Genomic DNA, 15,946 nt, shown 5'->3' on the forward strand with positions numbered 1-15,946 from the left:
ATATATTGTGATTAAAAACAAACCATTGTTCAATAAGGAATTGATGGATAAAAACCTTTGGTCTGTGATTCACTTTGTTGATGACGAAGGATGTGAGATGTCCCATGAAAACTTTTGTTTGAAGCATAATTTGATTATTAATAATAAGTTCTTCATTTCTATAACAAAAGCAAGAGGCATGTGTTGAAATTCCACGAATCTCACTCCTTGTCTTCCTCATGTTCTTGTGAACGGCTGTGACTTCATATCAAACAAAATTCCCAAAAAAATCCCCCCCCAAAAAGCCTCTGTGAAGATTGTATTGCAGAATGTATAAGTGATTTTGTTGATTTAAAAAATAAAATGTTCAGGACGCTCTTTTGTTGCAGCGGGAGGCGGAAGTGACGTCTGACGCAAGCTTACGTTCAACGTCGACGTCATTGTACGGAGGAAGGTTGCTTGCTGTTTATCGACACTGCAGAAATGCCGGAGTTAGCGGTAGAAAATGTGGTCGTTCACCCCCTGGTGCTCCTCAGCGTGGTGGACCATTTTAACAGGTCAGTGTGATTAGGGTTAGTGTTCAGTTTTGTTGTGCGTATTGGTAGTTTTATTGCCCGTAAACGTCCGGCTGAATCCAGGCTAGGCTAAGCTAACCCTGCTGAGTCAGAGTCCCATTGAGAGTGAATGGAGACATGACCGAGCTAGTTAGCATTGTGAAAGTGTCAGTTAACGGCACATTTTCAACGTTTAATGAAGCAATACCACACCAAAATTAATTAGTAGGAAAACTCCAGTGACTGTGTCATTCGAATGTTTCATTATTGAATTCGCACGGATCCGCCGCTTAACGTTAGCTTATATAGCCTAGCTGGCGATCTGGTCAGTGTTTATGAAACAATATGCTTAGTGATACTACATGCTGTCATCTAACCACTTAACCGTGTTTTCTTATTTAATCTACAGGATAGGGAAAGTGGGCAATCAGAAGCGAGTAGTTGGTGTTCTTTTGGGTTCGTGGCAGAAAAAAGTTCTTGATGTCTCCAATAGTTTTGCTGGTAAGTGTCCCGACAACAAATTAAATTGGGGGAAACAAGTCAAATAACGTACAGTAGAGGGGTATTGGTGAATGTAAAGTGTTTTTTGTCCTGAGTCACAGGAGGGTTATAAAAGTCCCCTGTGCAAAATCATTTAAAATAATTGATCCATCTTCATCGTATTGCAAAATACAGACACAACCAAGCTCACTCAACAGTCCAGACTAAACGCAGTCTTGTCATCAATCTGCCTCAGATGAATGTTTTTGGACTGTGTGAGGAAACTGGAATATATAGATAAAAAAAACAATGCTTGTGGAACTAGAACATGAAAACTCTTTATTGATGAGAACACAAACAGTGCAGCTCAAGCTACGACACGTAGTTTTTGGCTTATGAAGGTAGTTTTTCTTGGAGTTACTGTGAAGTTAAAAGTAATTGCTTCTGTAAAAGCTATCATCTTATAAAAGCACACATTTTAAATGAATTGCTTTTTTTCAGTGCCATTTGATGAAGATGACAGAGACGACTCAGTGTGGTTTCTGGATCACGACTACTTGGAGAACATGTATGGCATGTTCAAGAAAGTCAATGGTAAGTTGGTGCCTGCTGCGTGTGTTTTGAGTTACCGTTTCATTCTGATATGTCAAAGTTGTTAACGCCTATCCTTTGTGGTTTCCAGCCAGAGAAAGAATAGTGGGATGGTACCACACAGGACCAAAGTTGCACAAGAATGACATTGCCATCAATGAGTTGATCAAGCAGTACTGTACCAATTCTGTATGTAGCTGTTTTGCTTTTTCTGTCTTATTGTGCATGTTTGTGGACATTGCTTTACTCTAATCACATTCGTTATTATGATGACTGCCATACAACCGCTTCGTCTTCATCCCACTAGGTGTTAGTGATCATCGATGTGAAGCCCAAAGATCTCGGTCTGCCCACAGAAGCTTACATCTCCGTGGAAGAGATACATGATGTAAGTGAGCCATGAACTGCACTAAACTAAAAGGAGAACTATCATTATGATTTGACTTGTTTAGTTTAAAAAAAAAAACCTTCAATGCAGTAATAGTAATGTAGTTTTGTGTTGTAATGCTGTATTTGTAGGATGGCACTCCAACATCGAAGACTTTTGAGCATGTCACCAGTGAGATCGGAGCAGAGGAAGCTGAGGAAGTAGGAGTGGAGCATCTACTGAGGTACTAAACAAAGCTTTGTGTGAATTAGAAGTTACTCTACCAGAAAAAATCTTTAAATTATACTTCCCACTAAAGGAATCACTTCTGCACAGAGAATAAACCAATACATGACAACAAGACCATTTCCACAAATTTCCAACCCGCAGTTGCCCAAATCAATCACCCCAAAATGGACGTGTTTACGAATAAACCGGAATTTGCATCCATCGAACTGTGTTTGTTTTGCGAACTGACGTCCTCTTTGGAACCCTGGTCCATGTGTTCCTGGGATGTCAAAGATGGCGTTGTGGAAGCTCAAGCGAAAATATCAACATTTGACCGATTCAGCCCGAAGAAAAAGCCAGACTTTCTCCAAGAAAGACTTTTCAAGCCACCAGAATAGTTTTAGATATTGTGAAATTGATCATTAATCATTTTTCTACTGTGAATCGAGGTCTTGAGATCCAGTGTGCAAATGGGATCTTGTGACACAATGCTTGGGGAAACGTCAAAAGTTTATTTGACGCTAAAATGTCAACAAACCCAGAAATGTTCTGTTAAATTTAAATGCTGGAAATGCGTGTTTTTATGAGTGTACTGACTATTGTCCTTCAGAGAAGTTTTGACAACGTGTTAGAGATTTATATCAACAACAAGAACTGGCTCCCAAATTTTTCATTTTTGCGGTGGATTCTGGTGGAGGAACTTCAATGATGGTGTGGCAGATGCTCAGTGGCATCTGCATGTGTGATTAGATCGTCAACAATATCAAGCATGGATTTCAGTTTGAATTGAACTTTTAAGCAGAACCAGTGATGTCAGGTGTGGGTTTGATGAGTCACAGGTGCACCGCACCACTCTGATTATTTGCAGTTATTCTAGAAAATGTCTGTGTGTCCATCTGGAGCGGTTTGACATTCTCCTCCCCAGACATGTCTGTTATTCACTGAAGCTCCATCTAGTAATGGAACAGCGAGCCAGACAAAAAGTTGCACCACAAAATGTACCAGGAATATGGTATTTTTGAAGGGGGAAAAAACGTCTTGTATTGAAACCGGTCATACTGGACTTCATTACTGCAACATGATTTCATACCTGATGTCACGCGGCGGAGGTCAGAAGTACAGAAACAACAAAGTAACTGCAAAAAAAATAAAAAATCAGCTCAAACACTGTTGGTTTAAATTGTAGGCAAGAGAAATAACACCGGCATTTAAAAGGACAAATTGTATACATAAGTGTTTTATATTTTGCATATTTGCCTGATATTACATTGCACTACTTTGATAGAACTACCAAGGCGTGAAAGAGTTTATGTCATCTATAAATGAGAGCTTCTGTCTCTTTGAGTGAACTGAAAAGTCACCAGAGCTGATACTGATGCATTCTGATCGCTTGTGTGTTACATTCTGACTACAGGGACATCAAGGACACCACAGTGGGCACTTTGTCACAACGCATCACAAACCAGGTTCATGGCCTGAAGGGGCTCAACTCGAAGCTGCTGGACATCCGCTCTTACCTGGAGAGGGTGACTGCAGGCAAACTTCCCATCAACCATCAGATCATCTACCAGCTGCAGGATGTCTTCAACCTGCTGCCAGACGTCAATTTGCTGGTGAGTTGTTGGTGTATCGGTTCTTTTTGCTTCAGTTATTTGAGAATTCTTTGCACATACCTGAATTTGAAGTAAGATCTTTATTATTGTGAAAACATTAGAAATAATGCACAATTGCTTTCAGTTAAACTGATGAAGTTGAGAGTGAAACTTTCAAATGCAGCAGCTCCTCTTATCCAAAACCTTTTGATTGTCTGCCAGGCTCTGTCTTAGCAGGTTAGCTACATGTGCTAATTAAACAGATATAACAGACTAACCAATAAGAATTATTGGTTTGTCGAGTTGGTCCATCATACATCAGTCAACATATCATTCTCCTCTTATCCTCCACAAATGATCACACATTGAACAGCAGCTTTGTAATACACACATTACAGAGCTGTACTGTAAATTCATAAGCAACATCCTACATGCTGGAAGATGAACATTAACACCGAGCGCTACCTACAGGTAGACAAGAAATTGCGGTTGTGATCTAGATGTTGCTTGTTAAACTTTAACAATGTAATATTAACTGAACAAGACTGACGGGGCAAACCTGAACTAATATATCAATGGACGCACACACGCCAACTTGGATCAGATGGATTCGTGGTGGACATACTGATATTGTTACTAGTGACTTGAACAGAGCATCAGAGCAGAACACTGGATACAGTCTGGTGGGCAGATAAGCCACCTAGTGGTGAAAATCGAGCATTACATCTACACAAATAACATCTCCACAACACGGATTTTTCTTTTCAGTTTCATGATAAAATATCAAGTATTTTCAACTAATTCATGATCACAGCTTTGTTAGAAGCAGCATTGTAATACACAAATTAATAAAATTCTATTTTGCTGTTTACTCTAATTTTGAACATCTGTTCAAATATTTTCTGAATTTTCGCATAAACCCCCACAGCATTGATATGAATTACTAAGCCTTTAAGTTGTACTCATTTGCCTATTGATTCTTGATGTCATACCATGTGACTATAACATAAATATGGTTTTGCTCATTACTAAATCACGTGTTTTGCTGCAGGAGTTCACAAAAGCCTTTTACCTCAAGACCAACGACCAGATGTTGGTTGTTTACCTGGCTTCGCTTATTCGCTCAGTGGTGGCTCTGCACAACCTGATCAACAACAAGATCTCCAACAGAGACGCAGAGAAAAAGGAAGGGCAGGAAAAGGAGGAGGGCAAGAAAGAGAAGAAAGACGACAAGGAGAAAAAAGACGACAAAGACAAAGAAAAAGAGAAGGACAAGGCAGATGGTGCCAAGAAAGATGACAAAAAGAAAAAATGAGTGTTCTCCCTCTGTGGTTCTCTCTCAAATCACGCCGCCCTCTTCTGGATGGTGCTCTACTTTGTGTCCTCGGTCTCAGCGCTCTATGTGGGTCTTGGGCTAAATGTAGAGCTCTATATGGGGAACGGTGTCATTTGAGATTTGGCCTGGTGGCCTCGGACGGCACTCATAAAGACTTATCGTATAGAGATGATGATGTTTGCTCTTCTGTGCTCCGGACTGTGAAAACATGTTTCCGCTGTTTTCATGGTCACTCCTGGTATTACTTTTTGTAAGATGGAAGAAAAATGTTTTGTTTCTGTATCACTCATTAAATTGGGATCATATTAAAAGGTGTCTGTTTTTTGCAATTTTCTCTTGGGTCCTATTTTACATTTAAACTGGTTTTTTTTTTACATTATATTCATGCTTTTGGGAAATAAACTGGCAATGTCTGCTCTCAGGTCAGCTTCTCAATTTCATGAGATGGTTCAGTGCCTGTATTCTAACTTCTATTCTGTATTGGATTATAACTTGTGTGAACAGATGTGAAGGCTGGATGAACTCGGTGAGTCCAATTTCTAGAAGAGAGTAAGATGCACTTCCTTGAAGTATCTAATGAATGTTTCCTCTAAGAAATATATATATAGCCTATGTATATATGTCAAAATCTTCCTGTATGAATCAAAAATTACATCAAATCATTTAATATCAATGCAGGCTCAAGACAGAGAGGCACATATCTAAGAACAAAAAATAAGCAAAACAATTATTCGGATAAAATTAATGGATGAAAAATCATTGCAAAAAATAAATGAATGAAATACGAATAATTATTTTTCCTTAATGTGGCAAATATGTAATTCAAGCAGAAAATGTGCAGATATACTGAATGTAACAGGAGGTTAAGTTGTGTAATCTCTCTCTCTCATTTATTTTTTTATAACTGCGTCATGTGCAGCGTGCCGCGGTGCGCCCGAACCTGCGGCGGCCGCTGCACGAGCCGCAGGAACGCATGTAGACTCAGGTTGTGTGGAATAAATCCGATTATCAGGAAGGGAAATTGGATTCTGACGTAGAGACTTTAAAACCCGGCGGAGGAGCGTCGTTACGCATTCGGGAAGCAGCCAGCGAGAAGGAGAGCAGCTCGTCCAGTCAACACAGTCACCCCCCACCACCACCACCAGAACCACCCTCCTCTCTGACTCAGGACCGGAGCATGACTCCTCACTTATTTCTCTGCGTGTGAACGGAACGGACCTCCGCCGGTAAACATGGCTTCGTTTCTGCAGGTGAGCTGCTGCTCCGGACACGTTTGTAATTTAGGGAACTTGTTCACGTGTCGGTATGGTCTGCGCGCGCTGCGGGCCCGTCTCGATGGAGAGCAGGCGATACGAGCTTTCCCGGTGTTTTCACTGCGATGCACAGCTCGACCTCCTCCTCGGCCCGGGGGACGCACAGGTGGTTGAGAGGCTCGGTGTGTTGCCAGGAGGCGCACGTTGTCAGTGCCAAACGGATTGCGCATGAGCTTGAAGAGATGATTTCTTCTTCTTCCAGATCGCCGACGATGAGAAGGGCCACGACCTGGACCTTTTCTGTGTCCCCAGACATTACGAGAAAGATTTGGACAGGGTGATCATCCCCCACGGGCTCATCATGGACAGGTAAACCAATCATCAGCAGCTGGAACTGACTTTCCTTTCTGTTCTTCGCTGCAGACATGTTGACCACAGGTGCAATAATGACTGCTTGCATCCGGTGGGCCTCCTGCAGTTGTTAAGACAGGTCCAATGCCTTTGTTTAATTGAACTTAGTCATGCTTGTCCTACTTTGCTAAGTCAGAATTTCTGCTTAGTAAAAGGTCTGTCTCAGTGCTGCCTTAAACAAAAACACTGCAGCCAACATTTGAATATGGGTTTGGTACCGAGGCAGGCTGCAGTGCAGCCAAAAGCCTGCCAAGTCATTATGTTTAAGTGCAATATTATTTCATGGCTCTCCTTTCCGTCCTCAAGAGCTGCACTGCATTCACAGCAACACCATAACTCACAAATCTTTTTGTTTTTGTTTTGTTTGTGTGTGTCTCCCGTCTGTGATGCAGGACAGAGCGCCTGGCCCGAGACATAATCCAGGACATGGGGGGACACCATATTGTAGCCTTGTGTGTGCTGAAAGGGGGTTACAAGTTCTTTGCAGACCTCCTGGACTACATTAAAGCACTGAACCAAAACAGTGATAAATCAGTCCCACTGACGGTGGATTTCATCAGAGTGAAGAGCTACTGTGTAAGAGGCCCATCTCATGTAGTTTCCAGGAACTGCCCGTGTAGCTGTGAGGATGAGAGATCTTTATTAACTTGAAACGAGCAGCAGAACTCTGCGGGGACTCAAAGCCCTTTTAGAAATGTGATTGACCTTTTTGGAAAAAAATTTTATTGTGATTTTTATGTCAAACTCTGACAGTTAATGATTGTTTAATTTGTGTTTTGAAGAATGATAAGTCCACAAACAGTGTCAAAATCATCGGAGGGGATGAGCTGTCTAATCTCTCAGGCAAGGTTCGTCTTTTACGGTCTGTCAAAATGAGATATGTATTTTTTAAATGATTGTTTACTTCAATACTTGTCTTTTCTCTTTCTGCAGAATGTTTTGATTGTCGAGGTAAGATGATTTTATCAAGAATTACCAGTAAACAGTAGACAAATGTGTGTAGCATTATACAAGATTCACAAAAGTAAGTTAGTTTAATTTCTGTCACTACTTATCGGCAATATGGACAGGTTATTGTGTAGTCGAATGACTTGACAGATTAATCCATAACATCAAAGTTGATGATGCATACAACTTCATTCGGTTTTGCTTCATTGTGTTGAAACCTTCTCAGACATTTTATTACAGAGCTGCACAAGAATGGTGTGTCCTCTGAAATGTGGCCACTTTCTGTGTTGCCCCAAGGACATTGTGGAGACGGGAAGGACGATGCAGACGCTGCTTTCCCTGCTGAATGAATGTAATCCCAAAATGGTTAAAGTTGTAAGGTATTGTACCGTCGGATTTACTTGTATTATGGACTTTCACTGTAACTGGCTGCTCTGTTATCGGACAAGACGATGCAGGGGACGGAGCTCTTAGCTAATGGACGCTCTCCTTTAGGGCAGTATTAGAGACGTGATGTGACGGAGGGACGGAGCAGCTTAAGAGTTAATCTGCCGTACTATTAACTGCACTGTGGAGGTAGAGGCCATTTCTCCGATGTATTCCTGAGAGCTGGTTAAAACAGGAAATGAGCTGAGCCAGTGTGGGACTCCTCTGATGCTTGTGCCAAAGATAGAAACTTGGAATTGCACTTTGATGTCATTTAAACAGGATCATTTCTGTCGCAGTCATGTGAACCTTCAGCAGCTATTTGTCATTCCTGTCTACCTGAAAAGGATGACTGAGGGGCTGGCTTTTAAAAACCCTACAAACATTTCTTTATTGGTAGTATCCAACCAGGCAAAATGGTTTTCACACTTTTGTTTACTTGTTTTCTTTAATATTACCATGCGAGTTATTTGTTCTTGGTAAAATTAAATCTTAAATGGGCTGTTTTTTAACCTGTGTTAAACATTTTCATCACAATGAGCCGAGACATTTGTTCTGTGACGGTGTTGTGCCGGTCTACCAAGACGACCGTTCAACCACCAAACAGGATTTAAAAACCTGCACTGAAATGGTTGTTTTGACAGCAACTCTTTGACTCTGACGAGTCATTTTCTCTCCCCGACAGCTTTATTTTACAAGTCATGTCTTTGTTTACTTGTCATTGCAGCCTTCTGGTAAAGAGGACCCCGAGGAGCTCAGGGTACAGACCAGACTGTGAGCGCCTTTTTAATATCACTTTACAGAGAGAATTTACTTCTATGTCGTAATCACTTATGGCACTCACTTTTCTGCATTTCACTGACGAGTGTGAGTAGGCCATGTTGGTCTGGTGTGGACCTGATCCTTATCGCAAACTAACCTATGGGAACTGAAATTATTTTCCTTTTGGTAAATCACCATTTTATTTTAGGCAACTTGTACTTAAGTGTGCAGAAAATGATTGCAAGTCAATACATTGTAACTATAAGGTGTAGAAACAGAACGTGTATGTGTGGTTCTCTGAAGGCCTGGACAGATTTTTATTTGTTTAATGAAAAAGGGATTAACATGCATTTCAGGGAAATCTCCTCCAAATGTAGCCGAGCCTGGCACTTACTTACTAATGCATGGTGGATAAACCCCCTCCCACTCACACCGTTATGTAATGCTTTTAGGTTTGACTTGGATAATCTCTTTAAGATTGTCCCTCAAGGACAGCTGTTACTGTAAGTGTTTTGACTTTCCAATATACACCACCGATGGCTTAAGTACTGCCGCACAGAGACCATAAAAGAGCAACATCTGTCATTTTACAGCAGAGCTTCCTGAAGTCGGTGTCTCCGAGTTTGACTCCACTGGTACTAAAAGTAGCTCCTGTTTCCTTTTATGCAAGTTGCATTAGGAGTTTGTACGTTTCTATTTCAGACATTGGTTTTGAAGTGCCGGATGCCTTTCTGGTGGGCTACGCTTTGGACTACAATGAGTACTTCAGAGATCTCAGTGTGAGTTTGCGCACATACCGTCCAATAGGACTGTATTCTAAGTCAGTATTACACATATAGTATGCACGGTACACGTTATCGGTTTCTGTATGAACTGTAGCTTTAATTCATCACTGTAACCATAAACTGGTGGTGTGAAAACTGAGATGGACATTGCAGTTTCAGGGTCCTGGTGTTGTTCACGCTGGATCACTAGGTTGGCCCTTTTGTTTAGTGAGAAGTTTTTCCCAGAATGTGTGCCGTCAAAAGGGGCTTTCATAACTGCGAAATGTCAAAGTCTCAATTAGAAATATCTTCTCTTCAGCATTTCTCATTGAAGTAGTCAGACAATATCTGTACCTAATCATCCAACAAAGTGTGTCCCTTCCCTCGTGTTGGGTCATGCTGGCATTCTCTATGTTGGAGAACACCTGAGAGTGAAAAGCGAAATGCTTCAAAGATGAAATCCTTTCACTGTTTTCACAGCACATCTGTATACTGAATGATCAAGCCAAGGAGAAGTACAAGGTGTGAGGCAAAGGCGACGTGGGAATCACTGAAGACTAGGACCACTGTGAGGACCCCATCCCCACCCCCCAGCTCTGCTGTGTTTTGAATTTTATTTATTTTTCTATCGACAAAATCCACACATGTGACTTGTGGATTGAAACAATCCAGAAGAACATTTCTTTTTTTTTTTTTCCCCCCTGTGAATGATGGGGATAAATAATGGATACTTTAAATATTTTAGTTGTTTTTATTTATTCAACAGTTTTTGAATGTATGGACTTTAGCCGTGTTTTTCTTGTAAAGAGATAACGAATGTGAATTATTTGCATATTAAAATCACATTTCTCAGGCTTAGAGAGCACGTACAGATGTCTTCAGTTTATACACGCTTCTGTTTATGACGCTGACACATCCTCTCATTATGCCATAACGACTTGTCCTGTACTCTTAAGTTTTATTCAATACCCGATATGTTTTCATCGATGACTTGTTTACGGCAATACAAATTCCTGACGCCCGGTGTCCTGCTTTCTGTTTGCAATGTTTCACTTTATCCAGCAGGGCTACAGCACACGGTTTGTTTAAAAATAGCACGGCACCATTAAATTTCACAGCATAAACCGGACAGTTTCTTTGCAGATTTACTCCAGTAGAAATAGTGAACGCTAAACTAAATGGACAGTGTGGGATTAGTCATGTTCTGCAATCTACCGGAGACAGCCTCTTCCTGTCGCCGACTGGCTGTTTATCGCAAGCCGCCTTTGAAAATTCATCGGGTTCGAGGGGAAATCACTGGCGTCCATTATGAGGACGTGTCAGCATTTAAAGTGTTGACAGTCAATTACAGTTTTCAGAATCTGATTGACTATAAGAGATTGCTGGCAAATGTAAGGTCGTGTCATACAAAGTGCAAAGAAAGAAGACTGGAGATCATTTTGTGATTCGGTGGGAATGGAGACAAAAATAGGGAAGGTTTGGGGAATGATAAAAAGAATGAATGGGATTAAAAGAGAATATGGACATCCAGTGCTAAAGGATGGTGGCAGGGTAGCGGTAAAAGATGAAGAGAAAGCAGAGATGCTGGTAAAGGCTTTTGGAAAAATTCATAGTTCAGTGAATTTTGGTGAGGGAGGGAAGCTACAATGAGAGAAAATGAGGAATTGAGGCAGTTTGAAGAAGATAATGATTTATTAAACAAGGAAGAACTAAATCGAGCACTAAACAAAACTAAGACTTGAGCACCAGGCAAGGACCAGATTTGTTACATCATGTTAAAACATCTTAGTGAATCGGTCAGGGATATTTTACTAGAATTCTATAATAAAGTGTGCGAGGGTGGGAAATTGCCACAAAGCTGGAAGGAGGCTGTGGTAGTTCCAATACGCAAACCAGGGAAAGATTGTACAAGTCCAGGGAATTATCAACCTTTAACATCTAAAGTCTGCAAGGTAATGGAAAACATGGTGAAGGATAGGTTAACATTATGTAGGAAAGAAAGGGCACATATCCAAATACCTAAGTGGTTTTAGAAGAGGAAGAAGTACTTTGGATCCAGCAGTATGTTTAGAGCATGAGGTGAGAAAGGCACAGATAAACCGAGAAAGTGTGGTAGCAGTATTTTTAGATGTGGAGAAGGCATATGATATGATGTGGGTGGAGGGCTTATTAATAAAACTTTGGAAGTTAGGGATTAAAGGTCGTATGTACAGGTGGGTCAAGGATTTTTTAAGTGGGAGATTTATACAAGTGAAAATAGGAAATAAATACTCGGAAATTATTATTGAAAATGGAACACCTCAAGGGAGCATAGTGAGTCCTCTGTTTTCTGTAATGATAAATGGTACATTTATGGGGATAGAAAATGAAATGGGGGTATCACTCTTTGCAGATGATGGGGCTATTTGGAGGCGGGGAAGGAATCTGGGAGTTATTGTTAAAAGCGTACAAAGCGCAATCAGAAAAATGGAGGACTGGTCCTATAAATGGGGTTTTAAATTCTCTGTGGATAAGACAAAGGCGGTACTTTTTACAAAGAAAAGAATTGGGAACACAAGTAAATTTAATTTATACAATCAAGAATTGGAGAGGGTGAAACACTTTAAGTTTCTAGGGATTTGGTTTGATGAGAGAACCCGCGCAAGGTGATGACGTTTCACATTATGATTGGCTATGATGGCGTTTCGCATTTTAACTGGATGCAAGTTTCTCAGTCATTGAACTTTTTCATAAGAATTCTACCTTTGTCACTATGTCCAATATAATATTATGTATTTATTTGGAAATATATTGAAAAGTCACATCTCTACATTATATCTGTACATTCCTTCTCATTCATGTGGCCACAATATTTATCTTCAGGCTTGGAAAACACCCAGTTTATTGTTTCACCTGCTTGAGATATGAGAAACAGACTAAATGTCTCGGTGACCCATCGCAGGTCTTTACAGCATTGAGTGGGGAAAAAAGGACATTTCATAAAATCAGACGAAGCACCACCACACACGTTCAGCCTCTAAACTCTCCTGAAGTTAAACCAGACAGATCATTGCTGCTTCGGGACATTCAGAGGCATAAAACCACTCGTAACCTCCTGTTCACCTCAGCCTTGTAAGCTTTTCACGGAGCTACGAAGCTAACTGTGAAAGCTAACGTTGGCTTCACAGTGTGACGGGTGAAACTTGCAGCCAGTAATAATGTGAAACGTCATCACAGCCAATCATAATGTGAAACGTCATCACCAGGCGCGGGTTCAAGCCCCTCCACCGGACAGATCTGGTCCCTCCACCGGACAGATCATAGACATATACATATGTATAAATCGATAGGACAGATCTGGTACCGACAGGTAATGAACAAATATAAAGAAGAAGAAGAAGAAGACGACGTGTCAGACTAAGCCAATCAAGAACAAGCAGTGGCGGGTCTTACCGTTGCTGTTTGAATGGTAAACAAACGGTGGCTAACACGGGTCCACGTCGGAACGTTTTGTACATTTGTTTTAATTACCGGATTACTGAAGGAGTTCTTAAACCACTGTTTTTGATTAGTTTAAGAACAGTTTTTTATACGAGTAAAGTCAGACCGCTCTTGAGACGGGACGGGACTGAATCCAGCTGTGGGTCTTCTGACTGGACATTACCCCACGACTTACATACACACGATACTCGGTACAGCTCCGTCAGCTATTGCGAAAAGTTAATAAACTAGACGCGACCATGCACACCAAGGAGAAAACCATATCTATTTTAAAGCAGTTTGACGTGAGAGAAAAGAAAACTGATGTACTACCTGTGCTGCCAAAAGCCTCGGTGCTGATACCCCTGTTCGTGAGGGGAGGACAACTGCACGCCTGGTTGACCGTCCGATCAAAAGAGGTAAACTGAACTACATGTTTAGAGTGGTGTCTTTGTCTGATTGGCTTTCTGCCTTCCTGCAGCTGAGGACCAGTCCTGGCTTGCTGTGTTTTCCTGGTGGAAAGAGAGACCCCAGCGATCGAGATGACGTTGACACAGCTCTGAGAGAGGCACATGAGGAGATCGGCCTGCCGCCAGATGAGGTTCAGGTGGTCTGCACACTCTACCCGATCTTAACCAAGGTAAAGAAATGACATCCCACAGTGACACAGTTGCACGTGTGCATTTACACGTTTGGAGATTGTCACATTTAATCCCCCTGCGGTTAAAGTGCATTTTGGGTTTAACCCGAAATTTCACCTTACTTTTTGCGAGTAGTGTTGTGTTTGAATTGCATTTGCTGTGTGGCTCATTGTAGTCCTTCGATTTTCAGTCCACACTGCTGACAAACACTTCTAAGGTGCCACATTTACATTGAGAGAAAGCTCATAATTCAACTTGTTATAGAGGCCTTAAAATCGGTAAATTACAAAGTAAAACATGTGTTTCTACCGATGTATTTGTGTGTAGAAGTACAAGATATTGCAGATGCTTTAATCACATGTTGTGATGAGATGCTGCCGACTTCTACAATGGGTCATTTCAATGTTTTTCTAATGCAATCCTTTAAAAGTGCTCGCCCCGTGATCAACAGTGCCATTTGCAATGAATTCAGAAACTAGTTGTTGCTTTTCACAGGATCAGCTGCTCTAAGATGATTCCCACAATGAGAACATCTGCATTTCCCAGCAGCACCATTTTATATGCAGTATAGATAGTTCAAAGAAAAAAGGAAAACATAACTTAAGTTGCAGAATAGAAAAAAACAGTAGAGATGTATGCATATTTGTATACATACTGTGTATTTTACCTTCACACATCAAGCCTCTCTTTCGTTTTCCTACAGCAGGGTTTGTTGGTGACTCCAGTTGTTGGTTTCATAGATGAAGCATTTTGCCCCAGTCCAAATCCAGCCGAGGTCTGTGCCGTCTTCACCATTCCACTCGACTTTTTCATCAAAACGGACCACTACTCTTCCTCTGCCATCGCTGAGTTTCCTTTGCATTCGTTTCACTTTGTGGACCCTGATTCAGGAAGCCATCATCGCATATGGGGGCTTACTGCCATGTTGGGAATACTGGTTGCCGTCTTGGTGTTTAAGAAGAAGCCAGAGTTTGAGATTGGTTTTGACCCTGAGGATCCATTACCCTTCCTCCAGCTACGTTTACGTCAAATGACCAGTAAACTATGAACTTTCAGCGAAGCAATCCATTCGTGCCTTTATAAAACATACAGGTGCATCTAAAAAATCTGAAATGTTTTAAGAAAAGAATACTTCAAACTTCTGTTGAAAGAATGGACTAAATCAACTTTTCACAGATCTTAAAATTTCTTGTGCTGCGTGTGCAGTGTAATAATTCCTGATCCTGTGGACCCCCTCATACTTAAGCCATCTCCCAGTTAAGTCCACTTGATTTGTGTTTTAAATATGTGTTGTATTTTATGGTTTGGGGCCTTGTTAAAGAAAAGTTTCTGTCACTGCTTGGGGCAGACAGTGTTTATTTATCCATCTATTAAAAAAAATCAGGTCTTCATCAGACTTTGTGAATGATGTATTTCGGGAAACATTTGTAATAGTGCAATGTGAAATAAAATATAATAAATAATATAAATCTGAAGGGATTTATGCATCCAGCCTCTTGTTTACCCTTCAAACACTTTGACTAACTGCTGCAAATAAAGCCTGGAGGAAGAAAAAAAGCCAGACAAGACTTTTTTTTTTTTTTAATCAATTCATTTATTGTAGCAGCAGGATTACAGATATAAACAAAAGAGTATACAAATGTCCAGACAAAGGCAAAATACATGTTAATAATAATTCAGATGTATGATAACACATTGGGGTTGACCTTTATCCCTACTGCAGGGTCTTAAGGCTAGATACTAAAGCTCAAGCTACACAGAACGGATACAACAGAACTGTTGGAGAATGTGAAATAGAAAGCGAACTAGGTAAAGTGAGCAAACTGATTACACACGAGATACGGCTCACACTATTGGCAATTAACAGTTAATTTATCATGGTTGCCCCTTTTGATCAAGCATTTCACAGCAACAATAGTAATGTTGACAAGCACATCAACACAAGAAAGGTCTCCAAATAAACAATCTCCACTGTCTTGTCCCTTTTACCTCACATGTACAAATCTCATGAGGCATGAAAAACATTTTCAATAGAAAACAAACAAGATGACAATTCACTGATGAAGCTGCACAATATTATGTTGAGTGTAAGTCACTCGGATATCTTGCGATGGACTGAGGAAATGTTAACACTAAAATATATTAGTTTAAACTA

At 40.7% G+C, this 15,946-nt stretch overlaps 3 protein-coding genes across 5 annotated transcripts; all 3 read left to right on the forward strand.

Moving 5' to 3' along the window:
* The first annotated feature begins 368 nt into the window (after positions 1-368).
* psmd7 (proteasome 26S subunit, non-ATPase 7) lies at positions 369-5,890 on the forward strand. The gene is made up of 8 exons (XM_080475950.1): positions 369-536; positions 943-1,034; positions 1,515-1,607; positions 1,696-1,793; positions 1,912-1,992; positions 2,124-2,215; positions 3,614-3,812; positions 4,843-5,890. The coding sequence occupies exons 1-8, from the start codon at positions 463-465 to the stop codon at positions 5,104-5,106; spliced, it is 993 nt and encodes a 330-aa protein (XP_080332076.1). The 5' UTR covers positions 369-462; the 3' UTR covers positions 5,107-5,890.
* Positions 5,891-6,027: 137 nt separating this feature from the next.
* hprt1l (hypoxanthine phosphoribosyltransferase 1, like) lies at positions 6,028-10,818 on the forward strand. 2 transcript variants are annotated; one of them, XM_080475952.1, is made up of 9 exons: positions 6,196-6,377; positions 6,643-6,749; positions 7,184-7,367; positions 7,574-7,639; positions 7,725-7,742; positions 8,037-8,119; positions 8,893-8,939; positions 9,630-9,706; positions 10,172-10,810. In XM_080475952.1, the coding sequence occupies exons 1-9, from the start codon at positions 6,360-6,362 to the stop codon at positions 10,217-10,219; spliced, it is 648 nt and encodes a 215-aa protein (XP_080332078.1). In that variant the 5' UTR covers positions 6,196-6,359; the 3' UTR covers positions 10,220-10,810. The 2 variants fall into 2 exon arrangements, with proteins under 2 accessions (XP_080332077.1, XP_080332078.1); XM_080475951.1 differs by lacking the exon at positions 7,725-7,742 and having other exon boundaries at positions 6,028-6,377; positions 7,574-7,657; positions 10,172-10,818.
* Positions 10,819-12,928: 2,110 nt separating this feature from the next.
* On the forward strand, positions 12,929-15,351 carry nudt7 (nudix (nucleoside diphosphate linked moiety X)-type motif 7). 2 transcript variants are annotated; one of them, XM_080474537.1, is made up of 3 exons: positions 12,929-13,569; positions 13,632-13,790; positions 14,495-15,351. In XM_080474537.1, exons 1-3 carry the CDS (start codon positions 13,411-13,413, stop codon positions 14,837-14,839), a joined length of 663 nt encoding a protein of 220 aa, XP_080330663.1. In that variant the 5' UTR covers positions 12,929-13,410; the 3' UTR covers positions 14,840-15,351. The 2 variants fall into 2 exon arrangements, with proteins under 2 accessions (XP_080330663.1, XP_080330664.1); XM_080474538.1 differs by having other exon boundaries at positions 12,954-13,362; positions 13,447-13,790; positions 14,495-15,256.
* The last annotated feature ends 595 nt before the right edge of the window (positions 15,352-15,946 follow it).

Source organism: Lipophrys pholis, assembly GCF_963383615.2.
Source record: "Lipophrys pholis genome assembly, chromosome: 11".
Classification (NCBI taxonomy): domain Eukaryota; kingdom Metazoa; phylum Chordata; class Actinopteri; order Blenniiformes; family Blenniidae; genus Lipophrys; species Lipophrys pholis.